Raw genomic sequence first — 20,795 nt, forward strand, 5'->3', positions numbered from 1 at the left:
ATCGCGCGTTACGGAAGTGACGTGTGTGACGTAATGGGGCGCTCCCTGAGCGCCGGCTACGTTGCGGGAAGGAAAGTTGGCCCAGCCGGGGCTGTGTTCCGCTGCTGGGCAGTGTTGGCGGAGTAGCTCAGACCTCGGTCGAGGCCACACCTGAGCCCCAGGTGAGACCTGAGGGCTTCTCCGCCCGCGTGCTACTTGTGTTCGCATAAAGGGGCCTTTCTTCCGGCAGCTCGTGGCCGGGCGTCATGGCGACCCGGCAGTGACCATTCCCGCGGCCGGCCCCTGGGGCCCTGAGCCCACGCTCGAGTTGCTGGATAAAATCAAGGACTCTCACTTACATTGGAGTGAAAGATAAAGTAATAATTTTTAAGCGTGTCCGAAATATTGTGTGGGACTCATTCTTTGCTTGTTTGAACATCCAGTGTAACTGGGCAGTCTGTTTTTATTTGCCAAACCTGACAGCCGCACCCGAGGCCCCGTGCTAAAGGGGACCACCTGGGCAGTGCGGGGCAAGAAGCCACTGGCGTCCTGGAAGCCTGCCAAGTCGAGTGGGGGACAGGGGTGTGGGCGTGGGGATCAGGCGGTGACCTGCGCTCACCCGCCTTCGGACCAGTTGGACTGGACTCCCACGCTGTCATTCCTCCGGGTGGATTATTTTCTGGGAGTAAAACACTATGGAGTTTTGCTTTGTTTTTATATCATTGTAATGAAGGAGGAGCTTGCTGGTCATACGTACGCTGATGGACTTGTGTGAATAATATTGCTTTCTAATAGATTTAAAGACTGAAAGCCTTGGTGATTTAAGAAATCGGAATTTGGGGCAGAGTTCTAGTCTTGACAGCATCACAGTCGTAACTATAGGGAGCTCACTTTGCCTCCCTGTGCCTCTCTTCCTCCTCTTTTAGCTGCCCAGGATGGCTGAGGCTAGAGCGAGATGAAGTGTGAGAAGTGCATGGATCGTGATTAAGAGTTGTGTTGTATGATTTCTCAGGGCGTGGCATCGCCCTAGCTGGAACTGCAATCCTCAGTTTTCCAGCCGCCTTAGCACAGACTCCATTCACTTTTGACCCCTGACCCCTCAGAGAGTGGAAAAAACATAAAGTGACCTCCCTCCCTGCTTAAGTTTCTTCAGATTATGTGTAAAAGGAATTTTTGTCTTCCATCTAGGAAGATGTTACCAAGTACTTCAGTGAATTCCTCAATGCATGGGAATGGAGTCTTGAGTTCCAGGGATGCAGCAAGACACACAGCTGGAGCAAAGCGCTACAAATACCTCAGGAGGCTTTTTCGTTTTCGGCAGATGGACTTTGAGTTTGCTGCCTGGCAGATGCTCTACCTGTTCACTTCCCCACAGAGGGTTTATAGAAATTTTCATTACAGGAAGCAGACAAAGGACCAGTGGGCCAGAGATGACCCTGCTTTCTTGGTCTTGTTAAGTATCTGGCTCTGTGGTAAGTCTTAGTTTGTTTATCTGCCTTAGAGTTGAAGAAAAAATTGCTTCAGAGTAGGCTTGTCACTTGGAGGCTCTATTGATATGTAATGTGTTGTGGGTCCAAATTTGAGGGTTTGTGTAACTGTTTCTTCCTTTTCCCTGAACCCTCAGAAATCTCATAAGAAAGAGATATATTCTTCCATGTCCCAAGCAGATGCTGGAGTGAATTACTACTTCAGGACTTTGAAAAGCAGGGACAAGATTCACTCTGTCTTTTAGCTACTGCAAACTGATGCCCAAATTCCATCTTCCCATGAAAAGGACTATCAAAATTGGAAATTAACATTTCACAAATAGGCACATCAAGGAAGTTCTAAAAGTACTGATGTGAACTTGAAAATCTGCTTTTAAATTTTCCAGTAGTGTACTGAATGGGTGCCAGTCATCTTTTAAACTGCATAAGGTTTTGAAGTGTGTGGAGTGTTTTTTACCTTAACTGGATTTCCAATGTGTGAGGTCCTCTATGCCACACTGTTCTGAATGCCACAGCTATGTGGTGAACTACCATGAGCAGAGCCCTGCTCAGTAAGCTTCATAGATCTGCATTCCAAAATGGTTTGCATTTCTACATCAGTTAAATAAAACACATCTTTGGAGTTTTTTATTTCAGTGTCTGTATGGGAATCTGGTGGCCAAGTATATTAGCTTTCCATTGCTGGGACAAAATATCTGAGATAACCTAAAAAGAGGAAATGTTTATTTTGGCTCATGGTTTAGAGATTTCAGTCCATAGTCATTGGCCCATTGCTGTGGGCCTGTGGGGAGGCAGAACATGGTGGGGAGTTAGTGGTGGAGCAAAGCTGTTCACCTCATGATGGTGGTTAGTAGAAAGAGAGGGGAAGCAGCTTGAAGGAGGGTCCTGATATCCATTTCCAGGGCACACCCTCAGGGACCTACCTTCCTTCCACTAGGCCCTACCTCCTAAAGATTACATCTCCTTCCAGTAGCATTACAGGTTGGCAACCAAACCTTTAGGACATAGGCCTCCAGGAGACATTTAAAATTTAAACCATAACACCAACGAATGTGTTCTGTACCCCCAGAACCTATCACAGTGTCTGAATGAATCTTGTAAATCTTTCTTTCAGTGTCCACTATAGGATTTGGTTTTGTGCTGGACATGGGATTTTTTGAGACAATAAAACTTCTCCTATGGGTAGTATTCATAGACTGTGTGGGCGTTGGCCTTCTGATATCAACCTTGATGTGGTGAGTACCACTAACTTTGGATTTTTAGATACTGTAGAGCATTTATTTATTTCCTTCAGAGATACAGTAGCAGATGGAAATTGAGACCAAGATAAAGTAACTGAAATGATCAGTCTTGCTGCCAAGGGGTTATAATTTGGCCTTCCTGTGTTAGTACCAATATCAGGAAATTTTCTTAAGGGATGCTCTATATTATCAATGTGGCCAATAATAGAAATAATTATTATATTAACAAAACCCCTGGTTTTACAAAAATGTTATGCATTTATCAGTTCTACCTAAGTTGTATGCTGGCACCATTTTCTTCATTTATCAGTGGGGACATCTTCCAGATGTAGGGGAGTGTGCTGTAGTGCTCAGACCCATTTAGAGTAGAGGATTACTTTTTGGAATCTTACTTTGAATCTTTGATATTAGATGAAGTACACTTGAAAAAGAATTTTTAAAAAAACTACTCTGGTTCCTTCCTGGTGTAGAACACACACACACACACACACACACACACACACACACACACACACACACACACACACACACACACACACACACACACACACACACACACACACACACACACACACACACACACACACACACACACACACACACACACACACACACGGGTTTTATTGATAGAGCTCCCAGTGGGCTGGGGATTTAGCTCTGCTGCTGTGCCTGCCTTGCAAGTGTAAGGTCCTGAGTTCGATCCCCGGTACTGGGGAGGGGAGGAAGGGGGGGCTCCCAGTTAACTTTGTCTGGGATTGACTGACATCACCAGTGTTCCTAGGGTAATGTGTTTGGCCTCTTGTCCTGGGGAGCGTGCTGCTGGGTACTGGCCTGCAGGCTGAGGGCAGTGCGTGTAGCCAGTGGTAGAGCAGGCCTGATGGTCAGTGTATATCAGGAAAACTTGGAACGTTTTTGTCTCAGAGTGACCCAGGTTCAGGTCCTAGCTCAGTCATTTGCATAACTCTAGACTCAAGTCTCCTCTTTTATACAGTGGAGTTGATGGATTTTGTCAGATTTCTGTAGAGCACTGTAAGTTCCTGGCATATGTTAAGTGCGCTCAGTATATAGTAGCTGTTAATATTTTAAATGAGACTGTAATCTCTAATGATACCAACCTTTGATTATCCTTTGTAACTTTTGATAAAGTGCAGGTTCTGTATATGCTAGGTAATTAATAAATACTGTTCACCATTAATCTAAAATTAATATTGCTAACTACGTAAATTACATATTGATTATCAAGGTAGCAATGGAGAAGACATAGTATATGAAAAAATGGAAGAAGTAAGGCTTTCAGAAGAGCAGTTGAGTTTGTAGCAAGCATTCTGCTAGGAATTCGGTGACTCTGGTGGCCACAGAGCCTAAGTTACCCTGGAGCTCAGCATTTTCAGCACGAGCCTGTGTCAGGGTTTCTGTTAAATAGACAAGGACTCAACATACTGCTTTTGAAAATCCATTTTGTACTGTGTTGTGAATCATGTGAGGAAATAGAAATGGTACCTTGTAAATTTGATCATCTCAGAAGCACCACACGAACTAATATCAGGTCACATTTTAGGGGGAGAGAGGATTCCGAATGATTTTGAACGAGTGAATGCAGGGATGTAGAAATGTGGAACAGCACACTAGGTCCAAGGGCAGAGGGTGACACTGAGTGGCTGGGGAAGAGAAGAGACTAGAGAAGTTGGCTGTAGTGCAGTTTGGAAAACAAAGTACTGCACTTGTGGGCTGGAGGAGGGGAGAGTGGTGGAGCTTGGAGGGTGTGAAGTAAGGAAAGCTGCCCTGTGAGGGAGAAGAGGGCAAAGCCGGTAGAACTGCAGGAACCTGAGGAAGGGCAGAGGATCCTGAAGGCAGCGGTGACAGGAACAGAGGGGGATGGAGTGAGAGAACCTGTCACAGCAGGACACCTCAAGGGCTGGGCAGGAGCGGCAGTGGTGGGGCCTCCTTTGGCAGAGCTTGCAAGTTTGGGACTCAGTGCTGAGCATTTGATGTTAGGCATATAGAGCCCAGAGAGCTCACAGAGCATTTAGTGGAAACAAAGGTCATGGGGCACTGAGGCAGAGGGCTCAGCAGTGTGGGCCCAGATGAGCTGTGAAGGGTGCCATTGATGTCCAGGTGGGCAAGGAAGCACAGTGGCCTTTGTGCCCACTGAAGGGATGGCTGAGGGGGCAGTGGCTGTGGGAAGGGGCTTCCTGGGGAGCCAAGGACAGGCTGCTGCGGGTGATTCTAACTGCACTCATTTATGGGCCTCAGATGAGAATTCCGTTTGTGTATACAGTGTTAGCATTTGTCTCCTCGTTAAACATTTATGGGCTTTGTTTCTGGCAACTTTTGGACTTCTAATTTTTTTGGGGGGGTGGGGGGTGGGAGGGGTTACCAGGGATTGAACTCGGGACCTTGCGCTTGCAAGGCAGGCGGCGGCACCACTGAGCTAAATCCCCAGCCCATGGACTTCTAGTTCTTTACAAAATGTGTAATAAATTGTAAAGTACAGTTTGCCTACTGTGCTGTGGGACACTAGAACTTAGTCCTCCTGTGTCTGTACCCTTTATCCACATCCCTCTGTTGTCCCCACCCTCCCTGTCCTCTGAGGACCACTTTTCCCTCCTTTCATGAGAACAGCTGTTTTGTCTTTCACTCCTGAGAATACGTGGAACTGTGGCTTGGCTTATTGCACTCATTCTGTAGACTTAATTCGCGTGTTCTTGGCTGAGACAATGTTTTGGTAAGTTGTGGTGTCCAGGTGAAGCAGTATTATTTTATCTAAGTGCAGGACTGTTTATTATACTATACCATGTTTTGTTTATCTTCTATTTTTATCTCCACTGTAGGAAGAGCATTTTCTTAATTGTATCCTTGAATTGAAATGCAATGACACATAAAAAGGTACATTGACTTTCCCCAGATATGTTTATAATAAGTGATCAGTTTCGGCCTTTCTGTCCCCTGGATATATGGTATTCATTCATAGCTGTGTTGCACTGGTAGGCATGTTGTAGCATTGCCTGGCACTTGAGCAGCTGTTCTATGACCAGATGTGCTGCTTGCCACTTTCCTTTACTTTCCTCACCTTTTAATTGGGGGTTGACACAGGTCATAGGCCTGGAACACATCTGGTGTTTATTCTTTTTTTTTGGTACTGGGGATCGAACTCAGGTCCTTCTGCTTGTGAGGCACTGCTGTTTATTCTTTTGGTGATGTCATTCAGTCCCCTGGCTTTAAATATCATCCACACACTGGTGAGATTTTTGTTTTGTTTACACATGCAACCCAGGGCATTTGCACTGAGCTACATTTCCAGCCCTTTTTAATATTTTGAGACAAGGTCTTGCTAAGTGGCTTCATTACCCAGGCTGGGCTCGAATTTGCAGTCTTCCTGATTCAGCCTCTTGGAGTGCTGGGATTATGGCAACTGATGAACTGATGACTTTTTCTCTCCAGTTTGGACTTGGGTTTCATATGCAGCTCCTTACTCCATACTGATGGGCATCTTCCACATAACATGTCCATTCCAAATTCCCACACACTCCTCCATCCTCCAGACTGCTCCTGCTCTTGTCCCTGGAGTCTGCTCTCAAGACGGGCCATCAGGGAGACCAGGTCAGAACATCTGTCAGACACTTCTTGCAACTCCACAGTGGCTTCTTGTTACCAAGAATAAAAGCAAGAAGTCTTTAAACGGCCAGCAGCCCCATAAGATCTGGCTCTGTGTTTCCTTTCTGACTGCATTTCCCACTCCAGATCTTGTTCACAGGCCCACTGTGCTTCCTCATCCTGAGAGGCCAGCACCATCCCACCCTTGGGTCTTCACCTATGACCATCATGTTTAAGACTGCATCGCAGGTACCCTCTGACATCCAGTTATGTTCTGGTCAGTCTGCTCCCCTGCAGTTGAAGGCAGAGCTATTTTTTAAACTATCATTTGAAAAAAAATTCTATTAGTACATGTTTGCAGTACATGATGATTATATTTATTGGGGGAGTTTGTATGTGTACATAGCACATCATATTTCTTTTTTCATCCCCTTTTCCTCCCATCCCTCCCTGCTCCTCCCAACTCTTGTCTTCTCCTTTTGCAGTTTTCATTTTTTTCAATTGTTAATCCCTTTCCCTTTTCCCTGCCCCTTCCATCTCTTGTTGCCCTTCCCATTTGAAAAAGATCTCCCTACTTCCTATTACCTTTTATTTTGCCCTTGTATTTTGGGTTTCTCATATAGGAGAAACCATGTGATATTTACTTATGCATCTAATTCATTATGGTCTCAAGGTGAAGGCAGAGATCTCACTGCACTCCTTCTGGAAGTTAGAATGGTGCCTGGTACATGGCTGGTGGTATTGGTGAGTTAATTTTATTGTATTATGAAAGAAATGTGAATTTTGCTCTTCAGGTTCATCTCTAACAAGCACCTGGTGAAACGCCAGAGCAGAGACTATGACGTGGAGTGGGGCTACGCCTTTGATGTGCACCTGAATGCTTTTTACCCACTCCTGGTCATCCTGCATTTTATCCAGCTGTTCTTCATCAACCGTAAGTAACAGTAACTTCTCAAAATATTATCAGATGTGTGTACAGATACTCACTGTCTGCATTTCTTCTGGCAGATGTTATCCTGACAGACACATTCATTGGATATTTAGTTGGAAATACCTTATGGTTGATTGCGGTTGGCTATTACATCTATGTAACCTTCCTAGGATACAGTGGTAAGTACCCTTAAAGAACTGGTTGGCTGAGGACCTATCAGGGAGAGGAGATGCTAGCAGTACAGTACTAATAGTCTGCCTGAGGAGCACTTGTGGAGGAACTGTCTCATTTACGCTTCCTACCAATTTTTGATTCAGGTTTATTTCTTCATCATTTTTCAAGTGGAACTAAGGCACAAAAAAGATGAAGTAACTTGCCCATGGTCACACAGCCAGAGAGTGGTGTATCTGCTGTGTAACTTTTCATAATGTCAAGAAACCACTCTGAATCACTGTCTCCCGAGTTATGGCAGGAATCCAGGACCATTTTGCTCTTCTCTTGCCAGGTTCTAAGTTGCTAGTAAGAGAAGGGAGTGAGGAAAAATTGGACCTGATGTAGGGGCTCACAGGTGCATGAGCTGACATCTGAAACCTGGCAGCAGGCTTTTGCTCATTTTTAATTCTTGTGATCACTGTGATGGTTCTGTAGATGCTCACAGAAGGTCAAGCCCTACTTTTATTGACCTCGGGACATATTTTCAAATTTGTTCTTAAGTCTTGCTTTAGGTTCATCTTTCTTAATATGACCAAAGAACACTTACTCCTAAAATTTCTTAGCATTACATATTTTATATCTAATACACACATGTATAGCTATGTGTCCACACACACACAGACTTGCCTTTCCTGTTACCCTGGTGTTGGGCACCTCACTGTGAGTATAAACTGTCCTTACGTCTGGTGGCTCCGATGGTTGCTTGTGCCCAACTCCACTCCTTGGCCAGGGACCCTTAGTCTTCCTCATGGAACTTCCTTGCTTGGGGGCCTTGAGAGTTCTAGTCCAGAGGAGAGCGATTTGTGATTTTTTATACTCAGGCTTCTAATGAATTTTTAAGCTGTGGTCAGTGCCATGCTGCAAAACTGCAGGTTCTCTAAGTGGACTCTGAACACTGTGTGGAGTACTTTGAGTACAGCTGTCTATATTTGGATCAGAATGTGTGGGATAGGGGCCTGCTAAGTAACAGTGGATGAGAAGCATGGGTACTTGGGGCCACATTTTGTATTGTAGAGCTTTTAGTTCTTTCCTAAAGCTTGGGTGTGATGTTCTTTGTACTGGGAAATGTCAGATGGCTAAAAATTCATTCTTTACTGTAACATCCTCTGTCTTTGTATTTTCTGAGGCTGGACATGTTGGCACACACCTGAAATCTCACCCACTTGGGAGGCTGAGGGAGGAGGATCACAAATTTGAGGCTAGCCTGAACAATTTAGTGAGACTCTGTCTCAAAATAACAAAGGGCTGAGGGTGTCGCTCATTGGTATAGCACTTACCTAGCATGTGTGAGGCCCTGGGTTTAGTACCTAGCACCAAAAAATAAAACAGGCTTCTGTGGCAGTCACTGTCCTCAGTGTTTTCCTCCCAGCCTGTTAGTCCTGCTTTGTTCCCATTCAGCCCTCATCTGCAGCAGTGCTGCTCCCCATTTCCTCTCAGCCCTAAGTGAGAAGCAAGCAAACAGAAAAGCACTGTATACTCCACGGGCAGCGGTGACTAACCGGAAATTGCATTCTCCTTTGGCCCCATGTGTTGAAAAGAGCTGTCTTTGCATAATGTTCACTTACTAGGCCTGTTTCCTTTATAAGTCATTCTTGATTTCTTTTCCAGCACTGCCATTTTTGAAAAACACAGTGATTCTTCTCTACCCCTTTGCACCGCTCATTCTGCTGTACGGGCTGTCACTTGCCCTGGGGTGGAACTTTACCCATGCTCTGTGTTCATTCTACAAGTACAGAGTGAAGTGAGTGAAAGCCTGCTGTGATGTTCCATCTAAACTGTGGCAATAGACCCGGAGAAGGAAGTTCCTGTAAAATCTGTAAATAAACTTATCTTTGTAGATATCTTAAAGATGTAAAGTTTACAATCTGAGGAGATATGTTAACACAATTGACAAGTGCATTCCTTAAGACTAATTAATGTACATTTCTATAATAAATATTTTTAAAGCATCCGTATTTGTAATATTTATACTCACAGAGCTATATATAAAATGCTAAGGGCCTGAGGAAACAGAAATGTAAAACTTATTATTTTTAGAGAATGCAGTAATATCACATACCTGTTACTGACAAGGTGCTGAGTCTCCCCATTTCTAAACATGAGGCTAGGGGACCCCATCTCACTTTCATAACCTGTATGGTAACTCACAGGAGCCACTGTACAAGAGGCCCTGACATCATTATCATTTTTTTTAAATGGGGGGAAAGAAACCACAAAGGACAAACCCCCAAAAAACATTAGACCAGAGTGGCCCATGGGAACTATCTTGTGTATGTAATAATGCAAACACCTGCATAAATACCGATAGTCACCATCTTATGTTTTCTTCTAATGACTTCCCAGAACTTGACTAGAACCCAAATAAAGTACTTCTGTTTATAACTGAAAATAAATCAACTATTGTATCAATTCTAAAAAAACCACACATTCAGTTCCATCTATTAGAAGGAATCTTCAACTCAACATGGCTTTTAAAAGTTCTTTATTTCAAATACACATGAACGGCTGTGGCACAGAAACAGGGATGAAAGGCACAGTCAACAGGACCAGTTATTAGGATTTCAATTATAGCAGCAAACTTGAAAATAAATAATCTTCCTGTAAAAATCCAACAGGTACCTAAAGTATTACTAAATATATTAACTGTCCAATCCATGAAGACATTTTAAGAAAAATATGTACAATACATTTGGAAAGAAAAGTCTGGCACAGCCTGGCAGAGACCTTCTGGCAGCTTCGGGGGGTGCTCCAGAGTCTCCTGGATGCAGAGGAGCCTTCCCAGAGGAAGAGTGCGGAACAGCGCAAGCTTTAGTTCTCATTCCACAAATGAAACATAATCGTTAGGCTTAACAGATTCTAAATCTTCCTTTAAAAAACGTACTGTCTCTACTGAAATGAAAGTATCAAATCTGCTGGCAGTGCATCTTACAGTACTGTCGATATCAGCCATTTTTAAGGCTCAGAGAATATGTCTTCAAAGGTATTTTCACCAAATTGGGGCAAACACAGAGCATTTCAGGTAAGTAATGGAATGCTAACCAAGCTGACATACTGAACCTTTGATTCTAGGACAATTTGCTAATGACTAATACAATGAATCTACTAAGAGCACGTAATACAAGATAGCCTCCCTAACGTCCAAAAGTATTAAAAGATTTACCACGAGGAACAATCCTTATTTCAGACCAGTTTTAGCACTGCTGTTCTTTACATTTTACTACAGCATTAACAAGTGGACTCGCTTTGTGCAAGTGCTTCCCCTTCCCCTCAACATTCCCTTTGCTGTCTTAAATAAAGTCAGCTTCCACTCGCCCCATGCACACAACAGTGCCAGCGCCTTTCCTCTTTATTCTTTGACAGAGACCTACTTGTGCCCAAGCTGGAAAAAGGAGTGCTTAAGGTAAGGTAAGAAGAGTTTACACCGAGCTGTGATGATGATGATATAAGTGTGTACCTCCAACAAAATCCTTGGTTTGGTTGCTATTTAAAAAAATAATACTGCTGTCTTTTTAGCATTGTATATTCACATGCATTAAAATAAGCAAACTAGTTATAATATATATTGGTTAAGATTAATTTAAAATTTTACCACTATTAAAATTTACAGACTATAAATATTGGTACATAGCTTGGGAAAGTTTCCTTTTCTATAATGAGATTGGATTGGATATTTATGTTCTCCTATAATGTGAAGATATGATATGACACAAATTTGTGATCTTGTGACAGTCTAACAGCCTCTAATGTTCTTTTCATTTAGCTCTATTGGTCTTACATCAAGGCTATGGCAGTATAAAAATAAGCACAAAAAATTAATGGATAAACCAAAATAAAAACAAACTTCCTTAGTAATTAACAGCTTAAAAGCAGAGGTATTTTGGAAAACATTACCATAAGTATAAAATTTGGTTGGCACAAACAGGGTTTGATCTGTGTTAGATAAATTGATTTTAAAAACAAGTCCCTCATAGTGTCTATCTAAACTACATAAAGGCATGTTTCTTCTCTTAGATATCTGATCTAAAACACCACTGTTCATCATTCTTCTGTACACTTCAGATCAGTCTGTCTAAATCTGTATAAACACCTCATCTAGGAAAAACCATTCCTTACAATCAGTCTCATTCCTGCAGCTCTTTCATAAGATAACTACCAAAATGCTGCAGCTCTTTTACTAAGAACCTACTAACAAAGACTCAGATTTCTGGCAGAGAACATTCTAGCTAAAGCGCAGGAATATGATTTGCTAATGAAGAGTACACGTGTTTATCAAAATAAAAATCCAGCATACAACCAGAAATCAAGGATGAAGACTTCTTTACTGCTTTCAAATACATATTACATTCATTTTCTGCTGCTGCAGAGTAAGTCACAGATCTAACGGCCAGAATACCACCCAGGTATGTCAGGTCTGCAGGTCAAAAGTCCAAGCCGGCCTAACAGCACTGTTGAGGATCCCACAGTGCTGGCCAGGGTGGCTCTGAAGTCAAACCCACTTCTCAGCCTCTGAATGAACATGTGGCTTGCACTTGGTTCCCATGGCTATAGGCCTGCAGGCTCATTTTCCTGCCTGGCAGCCAGAGCCTCTCTCCACATGCCCATTCTGTACCTTCTGCAGCCCCTTCCCCCTTTAAACCAGCAATGGTGTTTTGAGTCGTCCTCTGAGGAGATTGCCTGGAAAGGGCTGACATTGGATTAGTACTAATTGGATAGTTTGCCCTCTGCTGTAGATACCATAGCATAACTATGGATCACACAGTTCCACCCATGTTCAGGGGAGGGGATTATATTATACATGGCCAACGGGTGGGGATCACTCTTCTGATTCTGCCTCAGCACAAATACACACTGCTCTTAACTGGAACAATCTCCAGTGTGCTGTTTCCATATAACCTGACTTTTCTTTCAGAGACAGCATTGTTGGGAGATGATTTTGTTTTTCCTTATTATGAAAGATTTAAAAGAAGCCTTTACAACTTCGCCAATGGCTTTTAAACAATGACACCTTCTAATTCTTTACAGTGAAGCCACTGCTTTGCAAAGCCAGGGTCCCTTTGTTTAAAGACATCTCTAATGGCTGAACATATACCTACATGTCTAGTCCACATGCTATATGTTTGCACTAACTTGTTCTAAAGTTTTCAATCACTTTTTTGACTACATGGTATGATACAGTGCATGCTAAGAACAGTAGTCTAACAGAGAACTAAGACATCTTGGACCTTACCCCCAAATACTCATTTGCATTATAATGTATTCAGGTCTGCTTTTAACCTCGGTAATGAATTCTGGCTTCTAAAGTATCACATCAGCACTCTTGACACAATACCATCCAACAAAACTTCCTGCAATGAAGGAAATGACCTGTATCTCTGGTGTCCAATTTGATGGTCACTGGGTACTTGAGGTACTTGAAATGTAGCTAGTGCAGATGCAAGAATGAATTATTTTTATTTAACTTAAATAGCCATCATGCATCTAGTGGCTATTGTATAGGCCAGCACTGCTCAAGAGTCTGAATAGTTTATTCTGAAATACACACCAGATGTCAAACTATGCCCTTCTATACATATAATTAGTCCACCATGTGACACTTTTCTCATCCACTGCATTGGTAAAAGTGGTTTGGTGTATTTATCTTCTTCCAGTTCCACACACTCTTCACCTCCTCCCACTCTGCCTCAGCACTACCCTGTAGGGCTCCCCCGACAGTTTCTTGCTTGGGGACACCATAGCTGCCGATTGCCTAGTGCTGGATGGGATAAAAATAGGGAGCAGCTAACACAGTCACACAGTGCTTGCCACAGTGGACTGAGCAGCACCAATTACAGGCTGGCCTCAGGAGCTCACAGTTTGTCAGAAACACACACTCCTCCCTCTATTTTCAGAGCATAGTGTGTCTTCCTTAAGTCACAGTTGGCTACTGAGGAACCAAACTCAAGGGGACTCCTAGACCCTTCTTGCACAGACTTTTACCTTCTGCTATTTAGCTGCTTCATCAGTACCCTAGTGTACTAAAAGCTGGGGCCAACATTTTATAACTATATACCTCTTTTTGAAGAAATCTGCTTGTGGGCACTGAGCTAAGGAAATTGGAGAAGAAAATAAAAAGTAAATTAAAGAAAACGAGAAGATCTAAACCCCTAATAAAAAATTCCAACTGGACTTTGCTATAAAAATTATTGATACCATCATGGATTTTCCAATCAAGAAAAGTAAAAACTATTACAATAGAGAGTGATGGAAATAACTGTACTATGTCAACGTTTCCTACCTTTTCCCCTTCGTAACAATGCATAGAAAATGATATTCCCTGGTGTTATTTTCTGTGCACACTGGGTCACCGATGAAGTTCTTCCAAGCTGGATGCCACCAGATGGAATCTCCCATAGCCCAGGCCCCTGCCAGGGGCACACAGAGCCCAGGGCATCAGTCTCTGCAGCAGTCCACGGGGCTGTCAGAGCAGACTGGCTGGGAACTGAGCCCTGTTCATACCTTTATTCTGTAAAGACAACTGATTGCTGAGACTGATGAAATTATTTCTTGATAGTAACAATATTTGGAATTGTGTGTATTAAGAGTAATAAATGCTCTTTTTGGACACATGCTTTACCTGTAAGTTCATAATGCAACGCAGTAGAATAAATTATTCTGGAAAAACCTACAACTGCTACAATACCTTTCACCAAAAATCAATACTACAATTTTTTTCTTTAAAATTATACCCGTTATATGACTCATACAAGAACATTACACAGAAGACATTTTGTCAGAACTCAGAAAATGAAAGCAGATATAAAAGGACCAAAGGGACAAAATGCATCTAACTCATGAATTAAAGACAAAGGTTAGAAAAGAAGTGTTTCTCATCTTCAGCTGGAGGAAAGTTAGGCATCAACTCGCTGGTGATTTGGGTTGAATGTATCCCACCTGCACGCTGAAATTCACCACGCTGATCTCTCGTGGCTGTGTACCATACACAGTACAGTAAAAGAACCCCCAAGAAGGACGCTGGTCTTTAAAATCTTGGCTTTAAAGAATGACAAATGCCTTGAAAATATTTTGTTCAGAGTCGCTATGATTAGAAAAGTACTTCGGTTAAGAAATCCATCTATAATCAATCTTAAATGGCAGTGCATTTGAAAAATGGCATTGATTTGTAATGTTTGCATTTCAAAAAAAAATATAGAAAGAACTTAAAAAAGCAAGGTAACTGGTTTTCAAAAAAAGTATCGATTCCAAAATTTACTGCACAAAAATATGTACTTCTTAAGTGTTTCTAATAAATTAACTCCATAACATTTGTATGTAATTTATATTTATATATAATCCCTGATAATCTATAAAAGAGGGTCTATAATAGTAAAATAAATGAACTTCAAAAGTACCCCCTTCATAAAATGTATTTAACATTATTTTTTCTCAAATTTAAGGAATGTAACAATATGTACAACTCTTATGTATTAGTATAATACCAAAATAGTACAAGTCATATCAACAGGCTGTCATAATTGTAAAATGTTTGGGTTAAGTTAAAATTGGAGGACAGTGTAATTTCAAATGAATACAATTATCCATGGGTGATTCACTTTCCAAGTGGAAATGACAATCATCTTCTCTACAGTAGATTTCACAAGAGGTAGTGTTCAAGTTTAAAAAAAAAAATTCATGCTAAATTATCTTAACAGATTCAGAGGGAAAAATGTGTTGATTTCTTAGATGGTCAATTGGTGATTTTTTTAATATGAATCTGAAATGCAAAGAAGTGAAATGTGTAAGACCATTAATTCTCAATTTCAAAAAGTCTTAAATGCAAAATCAAAATGTACAAAAATAAAGTAGTACCTAAGGGACTTCACTGATTTAAGATGTTCTTACCTCATTAAGAATAGCCCAAACAGCAGAATTCTGAATAACTGAAAGGCGAAAGGCTGCAATGGGGTTTAGACTGGGGTCTACCATTCCTTCTGCCACACCGTTCTCAAATTTTCCTTCAAAACAAAAATAGTACTTACTGGACAGTCTGGGATAAATATACTAAGTCATTGATTTATGGCAGGAAAGGAACACACCAAGTATTTCCAGTAGCTATCTAAACAGGAGATAAGTAAGTGACTTTTCCCTTTTCCTACTTTAATTCAATTTCTAAATATTTCTTGAAATAGTGGATACTTAAAAACAATCATTAGAGGCAATCTACTTAGGCAGAGCTAGACCAATATGCTCACTCTAAATTTTAAAAACCAAATAAAAAATGTTTGTTCTTCCATCAACAATGTTTTAACTTACAGGTTTTTAGTAAATTGTGACTTATTCAAACTTTACCAAAATAAAATCTGTACTACTTCTCAGGCTGACTGCTTGGTAGGTTAGGTCAGCAGTCACAGACGTCAGTGATTGAGCCATACACACACATGGTGGTTGGCCTTGCGCTGGGGCTCAGTACACATGTATTCTCCCCACAGGCACATCTGGAAGGGATAAGAACTAATGCCTTCTCTACATAGTTCCCACACAAAACTCCATTAAAAATAATGAGCTTTGGGCCAGGGATTTAGCTCAGTGGTTTCACTGGCTGTTGTGCAAGTGCAAGGACCTGAGTTCAATCCCCAGTACCAAAAAAAAAAGGAGCTTTAAAGAAAAAGCTCTCCTGTAAGAACAAGGACCAAGAACTTCTATAAAAGGTTATGAGATTATGTTTCTTACCAAATTTTTCTTGCTGTAAGGAATACTATACTACTTAAAACAAAGTAATAAAATGCTGTCAGAAAAGTGATAAGAAAATGATTCCTTTTGGACTCAATTTCTCCAAGCCAAGAGTTGGCAAACTTTTCCATAAAGGGCAGTCTTTGTGGACCAAGAGGAAGACTGAGGATACTAGGTAGATGGTTACACATAGGAAGAGAAAACAAATTCCCACAAATGCTTTCTTGATGAAATTCACTATCTAGTAATAATCAAGTACAATTTTTTTGTACTGGAAATGTAATAAAGAGAATATAACTTTTTTTCCTTGGGGCAACTTCATTTAAATGATTTCAAAATTAGTGTTTATCAAAACTCAGTGCACATATTCATTTGTTGATGCTCATCTATAATGATACTTTACATATTTTACCTTTGGAATGTCTTTCCACAAAGCCCAGTTACGACCAAATACTAATGTTAAGTCACAAATAGAGGATTTTTTAATGGCACACATTCATCACTCAAAGTTATTTATGGAATTCTATTAGAGTCTTCTCTTTGATACTTTCTAGTGTACTATGTATCACATTACACTAAAGGTTAGGTGTAAGGCCCCCACAAAGGTACGTTCTGAAATGTGTTAAATTCTTTTTATTTGCATGGAGGTCCAAAATTGCTGGTGGAACTGCAGTTTTGGCTTGGAAAATACAGAGCCTGCCAAAAAAAAGTATTAACACTTCAAAAGACAAAAAACTTGTATAAATATTTTAATACTAACTTTACTGAAACATCATGAAAATCCTAACATGTATGTGAACAAAGCAGTCAATTTACCATGAGTCAATGTCTGGTGTGTATTAAGATATTTATATAAGTTTTTCTTTTCCTGAAGTGTGTATACATTTTTTGGTATATCTACTGGGAATCTATATAGCATGGAGATTTTACCTCCTATTCTAACTTCTGATAGCATAAGAAGTGTATAATGACCACACTATTAATAGCTCTAACAAATTTGCTAACAACAAAATGACTGCAATACAAGTTTTACATACAAGCAATGTTTTATCTTTTAATTTTAGGTTGAATTCATGAAGACACATTACCAAGTCTGTGGCAAAAACCAATTTTCAAAGTGATAATAATGGTTGAGGGCAGTTTTTCTCTTTTGGAAAAACTGCAATCTCGGTCCCAAACTTAAAACAACCATAGTAAAACTTTACCACTGCTAAGCCACTGAACGATTCTATAGTAGGGCAAGTTGAAATATTCAGTTCTTATGTCTGATAAAAATTCTCAGAACTGATAAAAGCAAATACAGTTCACTGTTGACACTGGCTCAATGATATACAACAAATGCAAAGATTTTCTGCAAAGTACCTGGCTGATGAATGATAAATAACCATAAGGCTTAAAGCACCATATATTTTCATAAGCTTTGTAAATCAATGCAACTAAACCACCTTCTCCACATACATTTTCACCATTTCATCGCAACACATCTTAGCAGATTCTGCTTTGGTTTGTAATAAATTTGTGGCGTTTTGTTGCTGTGACAGTGTCTATGTTGCCCAGACTGGGCTCTAACTCATGATCCTCCAGACTCAGCCTCCTGAGTAGCTGGGACTCAGGCGTGTGCCACTGCATCTGGTCTGAATTTGTACTTTCTTAACCTGTGTGAAAATATTCTTGTCTGTAATTACAAATAGACTACTGTAACTTCCAAATAGAGTATGCACGGGGCCAACTATTCAGTCATTTCAACCTTGGCATTGATTCCTAGGAAGAACTGAGCAGTATCAGTAACATCTGTCAACTCAAAAAGGCAAGAAGATGCTTTGCTTCTTGACTCCTGACATTGCTGCCAATGTCCTCAACTCTTCAAGCAGTTGTTGCTGACGGCCTCATCTTAAATGAGCTTATTTTTCTCTGCACCCATGTCTCTGCAATTAAACATGATTCAATTAACCCATGATTGGTGTTTTCTTGCTTGGTTAATAAGCCACTTGGAAATTCACTTTTAATAGCTTTGATTCCGTTTTTTACTTTTGCTTTTTACTTTACTGCTATGATGAGATATTCCATGCTAAATTTTCTAATTTTCCCGAGTGGGGAATTATAGTGTAAGTACTCAGTCTGGAAATGTACACCCATAACAATATAACCGCACAATAACCACAATGATTTGACACCTAATTTTGAAAAACTATCCACATTCCACTGGGTTAAGCATAATATTGAAAGTCTTCTCTTCTTGTCTTGACATGATGAGTAAGCACTGGTAATTTAAAAAGTCACACTACGGTGGCAAGTGTGGCACTTTCAACCTGTCAAGTTATAAATACATTATTGTGACTTGCAGGGTGAAGCCAGGATAGAACAACCCTGAGCCCTACTGCAACCACTAAGGCAGCAGGGCTGTGTCAGAATAAAACTGTGAGGACACCAAAAACTGAAGGTGACATAATCTTACATGTCAAAATGGATTATTTTTCCAACCACTTAGAAATGAAAACAATTCTTTTAAACATTCTTAGCTCACAGATCACTCAAAAGCAGGCAGTGGGTCCTGGGCTATAGTTCATTGATTCTTGTCTGATAAATTATGTCTATTTGTGAGTACCATATTTAACAAGCTAACAGCAAGATAAGGTATATTCAGATTAGAAACCAAAGCAAAGACTTATATTCCTTTATACAGTAAATATTGAATTTGTGAGATTTCTAGATGGTTTTTTTTGCTTCGTTTTTTGGTACTGGGGCTTGAACTCGGGACCTTGTGCTTGTGAAGCAGGTGGCAGAACCACTGAGCTAAATCCCCGGCCTCCTAGATAATCTTTTATTAAAAATTATTAATAAATTTCATGAAAGTCTATCCACACTTGGTGGTGGACTAGGGTAGGGAACGTATGCTACAAAAAAGTATCATTGAATATTAAATTAGGCAGGGGATTCAGGAGAGAAAACTACTATAGAATTTACATTTTAATGCCATCTTACAGTGTCATCTGATTTTCTTTAAAAAAAAATTACCAAATGGTATTACCAGCTTCATAAAAACACTTCCACTCTGCAATTGTATCCTGAGCTATATACTTTCATATGTGCAAAAAGTGTGTTTATGCTGCATCAGAAGATTGCCAACAGGCTAGGCATTCATCACTAGGGGACTGGCTAAAGTTATAAAATGATCAAAAATATGGTGAATATTTAATTTTTTAAAAAAATTTACTTTAAAAAGACACATTGCCATTAATCTCCCTCAAAATACTTTTTTTTTTTTTTTTTGGTACCAGGGATCAAACTCAGGACCTTGCATTTGCAAGGCAGGCGGCGGCACCACTGAGCTAAATCCCCAGCCCTTCGCCTCACTTTTAACACACTTATCCCATAGTTTTTGTCACTTTCTGAGGCAGCTCTGGAAGCCCTCTTTCATAAGGGTCCTTAGTCGCACACTTATGGCTTCCTCAATGTCCTGAACTGATTAAAAATATTTACCTTTCAGTCATTTTGCCTTTGGGGAAGACCCAGAAATTACATGGTGCCAGATGACTGAATGTGAATGAAAGCACACTGTAATGTTTTTATAAGGCTGCCTTTCTGCCAGATGGCACTCCGCAGCCACATATACTGTATTTTTTAATCTCACTTACAAATACAAGAAAGAAGAGTCCTAGAACTACTCCAGAATGGCAAGTACACTGGGAAAGCGTGTTCCAACTGAGGGGGAGGATTGAGGGGAATTAATGGTAACATGTCTTTTATTGCAATAACTTTTTTATTTAAACACACATCGAAGCTTTTCATCAGCCCTTGGATGCTAACATTAGGGAATTCTAAATAACTAATGGAAAGTAAATCAAAAAGAAGGAACTAAAGTTGAAGATCATACAGTTGAAGATTCCTAACCCTCACACATGCTAGGCTGGGGATTTAGCTCAGTGGTTCCGGCACCTGCATCGCAAGCGCAAGGTCCCATGTTCGATACCTGGTACCAAAAAAAAAAAAAAAGTTTGCACACATGTGCATAGTGTCTGAAAAGGTGGAAAGGAATGAGCTATACATACACACAGACACATGGATGATTCTCATGGTGAGAGAAAAATGCAAGTTGCAGACTAGAGATCAATATCTGTATCACATTTTCAAACAAGCAAACTATCACTGTGCATCATGGACAGAGATGTGTATGTAGAAAATTCCCGGGCCAAAGGTAAGTACCAAACTCAGGACAGTGGTCGCCTTGCCTCTGAGCAGAAGAGAAGCCATCTGGGAGGACATTGGATGGACAAATCTTAGGCTAGATTTGGACACATGGATATTCTTATTATTTGTATATTGTTGTGCACCAAAATATTTAAAATATTTTTAAATGTCCATGTTCTGTATGTATCTGTGTATTTTGTCCAGTGGAAAAAAAGAGAGGCAGAACAGGGACATAGAACATGTTATCTATCGTTTTTGTGTACTCAAATTATTTTTCACTGGGCATGGACTACTTCTGAAAGGACAGAAAACATTACAGAACCGGCCACTAGGGGGCAGATGGCAGGAAGGCCAGGAGAAGGGAGAGGCCTTGGTCTGTACAGTACTTGGAAACAGGTGCACTTATTCTCTTTGCAAATTACACTTTGTCCTTAACTCCACCTCGATCTGGTAAAT

The 20,795-nt window shown here is 40.7% G+C and overlaps 2 protein-coding genes across 8 annotated transcripts in view; one reads left to right on the forward strand and one right to left on the reverse strand.

The window, feature by feature from the left end:
• Positions 1–11: 11 nt before the first annotated feature.
• Positions 12–9,394, forward strand: Unc50 (unc-50 inner nuclear membrane RNA binding protein). Of its 3 annotated transcripts, none has more exons than XM_004844411.4 (6): positions 12–161; positions 1,168–1,451; positions 2,581–2,701; positions 7,096–7,235; positions 7,310–7,411; positions 9,054–9,394. In XM_004844411.4, the coding sequence occupies exons 2-6, from the start codon at positions 1,172–1,174 to the stop codon at positions 9,188–9,190; spliced, it is 780 nt and encodes a 259-aa protein (XP_004844468.1). In that variant the 5' UTR covers positions 12–161; positions 1,168–1,171; the 3' UTR covers positions 9,191–9,394. The 3 variants fall into 3 exon arrangements, with proteins under 3 accessions (XP_004844468.1, XP_004844469.1, XP_004844470.1); XM_004844412.3 differs by having other exon boundaries at positions 30–161; positions 1,172–1,451; XM_004844413.3 differs by lacking the exon at positions 12–161 and adding an exon at positions 195–356.
• A 516-nt stretch (positions 9,395–9,910) lies between these two features.
• Positions 9,911–20,795, reverse strand: part of Mgat4a (alpha-1,3-mannosyl-glycoprotein 4-beta-N-acetylglucosaminyltransferase A) — a 119,627-nt gene continuing 108,742 nt past the window's right edge. For 3 of the 5 annotated variants that reach the window (XM_013072164.3, XM_013072163.3, XM_004844417.3), the window contains exons 15-16: positions 15,324–15,436; positions 9,911–15,195 (exon numbers count right to left, since the gene is read on the reverse strand). In XM_013072164.3, coding sequence (XP_012927618.1) covers positions 15,169–15,195; positions 15,324–15,436 — 140 coding nt within the window. In that variant the 3' untranslated portion in view covers positions 9,911–15,168. The other 2 variants (XM_087203410.1, XM_004844415.4) reach the window with 1 other exon arrangement.

Source organism: Heterocephalus glaber, unplaced genomic scaffold (assembly GCF_053883595.1).
Source record: "Heterocephalus glaber isolate CG9 unplaced genomic scaffold, H.glaber_assembly_v1.0 deba00000470, whole genome shotgun sequence".
Classification (NCBI taxonomy): domain Eukaryota; kingdom Metazoa; phylum Chordata; class Mammalia; order Rodentia; family Bathyergidae; genus Heterocephalus; species Heterocephalus glaber.

Bases quoted from the DNA above. Each gene is read 5' to 3' on its own strand.
- Unc50 (XM_004844411.4), top strand. From the start codon at position 1,172: ATGTTACCAAGTACTTCAGTGAATTCCTCAATGCATGGGAATGGAGTC. The intron at 7,236-7,309 runs GTAAGTAACAGT...TTCTTCTGGCAG, and splicing joins CCAGCTGTTCTTCATCAACC to ATGTTATCCTGACAGACACA. The intron at 7,412-9,053 runs GTAAGTACCCTT...TTTCTTTTCCAG, and splicing joins AACCTTCCTAGGATACAGTG to CACTGCCATTTTTGAAAAAC.